The 1,349-nt window shown below is 39.3% G+C and overlaps 1 protein-coding gene across 1 annotated transcript; it reads right to left on the reverse strand.

Annotated features, from left to right (window-relative positions):
- Positions 1-281: 281 nt before the first annotated feature.
- CAPZA3 (capping actin protein of muscle Z-line subunit alpha 3) lies at positions 282-1,100 on the reverse strand. The gene has a single exon (XM_044452163.1). It carries the CDS (start codon positions 1,098-1,100, stop codon positions 282-284), a length of 819 nt encoding a protein of 272 aa, XP_044308098.1.
- Between the last annotated feature and the right edge of the window lie 249 nt (positions 1,101-1,349).

A 1,349-nucleotide genomic window follows, 5' to 3' on the forward strand; every position in this document is an offset into this window, starting at 1 on the left:
CTGTTTGTTGCTGCACAAAAGGAAGAAGTTACTTCATTTTACAACTTCATTCTTTGTTCTCCATGCAAAGAATGAACTATACTTCAGCCAAGGTACTACTGACCTGGATACGATTCATTGTGCTGAAGGACTCCATTTTCCTATGGAGCAATAAACAAGCAATAAATCAAGGGAATCAGTGTGAATGTATTCAGTGATTGCAATTTTATTTGTCTGATATTTCATTCACACAGGGCACTTCAGCAAATTTAACAGTATATTACTTCCAGATGATTTCACCTCTAAATAGACAGCAATTTTTCCCAGTGGATTGCAGTACGAGTAATTGGGAGATGCCTACGTAGTGTTCTCCAAATGTTAGCCGACAAGACTTGAAGGCTTTCCATTATACCAATCTGAAATTTGTCATCTTCAGCTTCAATTAATTTTGCTAAATCTAAGACGAACTGAGTGCGGTTAATTAAGTGAATGGAATCCTTGACAACTTTGCTCACTGTCCAGTGGAGGTTAGCTTTTTCAAAATAGTGTATTTGTAGGTTAATCTTCCCTGTGATCTGTGTAGTAGGTGGAGTGAAAGCAATAATCCATTCTGATTTCCAAAGCCCATTCCAGAACTTCTCATACTGGTGGCTTTCAATACAGACCACCAAGAATGGGCTGCTTCTGAGAGTTTTTCGATAGACCCTACAGCCTCCTGAGTAGAAATGTCTCTTCATGTAGGACTCTAAAGTCACATTAAGGGTTTCTCTCCATAACTCTACATTATCTTTTCTGATACACTTATAAAGCAGAACTTTATCCACTCTTGCAGTCAGGTGGTCAAACCTGAAAGAAAGTTTGATCTGTGGATCAAAGAAGCGATTTCCTCCAAGATCATTGAAGCGACTCACTAGAGTGTAGTCCCCTCTTACCTTCACAGCTGTGAAGTTGTTCCTGGTATGATTAGCACATACTTGAGCAGCTTCAAACCTCATGAGATGCTCATCACAAACCAGAAGGCAGAGATCTTCAAAAACATTCCTGAATTCACCTGGCGGGGCCTGACGTAGCATACTGCAGATGCATTCTATTTTCTTTGCAGTAGACAATTCTTCACTCATCATGTACTGTCTTCTGAAGGATGGAGCTAAAGATGGAATGAACATTGGTAGGGGGAAGCACACAAAAAAGCACTAAATATTTCTTCTCAAAGTGTAAGGAAATTAATGTGTGGCTTCTTAGGGGTAAAAAAAAGTGCTACAGTGATTGTTGATGTAACTGTGAGATCAGCACCAACATTTTTTAAAATGTTCCAGCTTTTATCTTCAAAGATTAATCAACAACATGGGAGGGGACCTTCCAAGCCAACT

This window comes from Varanus komodoensis, unplaced genomic scaffold, assembly GCF_004798865.1.
Source record: "Varanus komodoensis strain SLA01 unplaced genomic scaffold, ASM479886v1 scaffold70, whole genome shotgun sequence".
NCBI classification, from domain to species: domain Eukaryota; kingdom Metazoa; phylum Chordata; class Lepidosauria; order Squamata; family Varanidae; genus Varanus; species Varanus komodoensis.

Excerpts from the sequence above, each read along its gene's own strand:
- CAPZA3 (XM_044452163.1), bottom strand. The coding sequence starts at position 1,100 with ATGAGTGAAGAATTGTCTACTGCAAAGAAAATAGAATGCATCTGCAGT.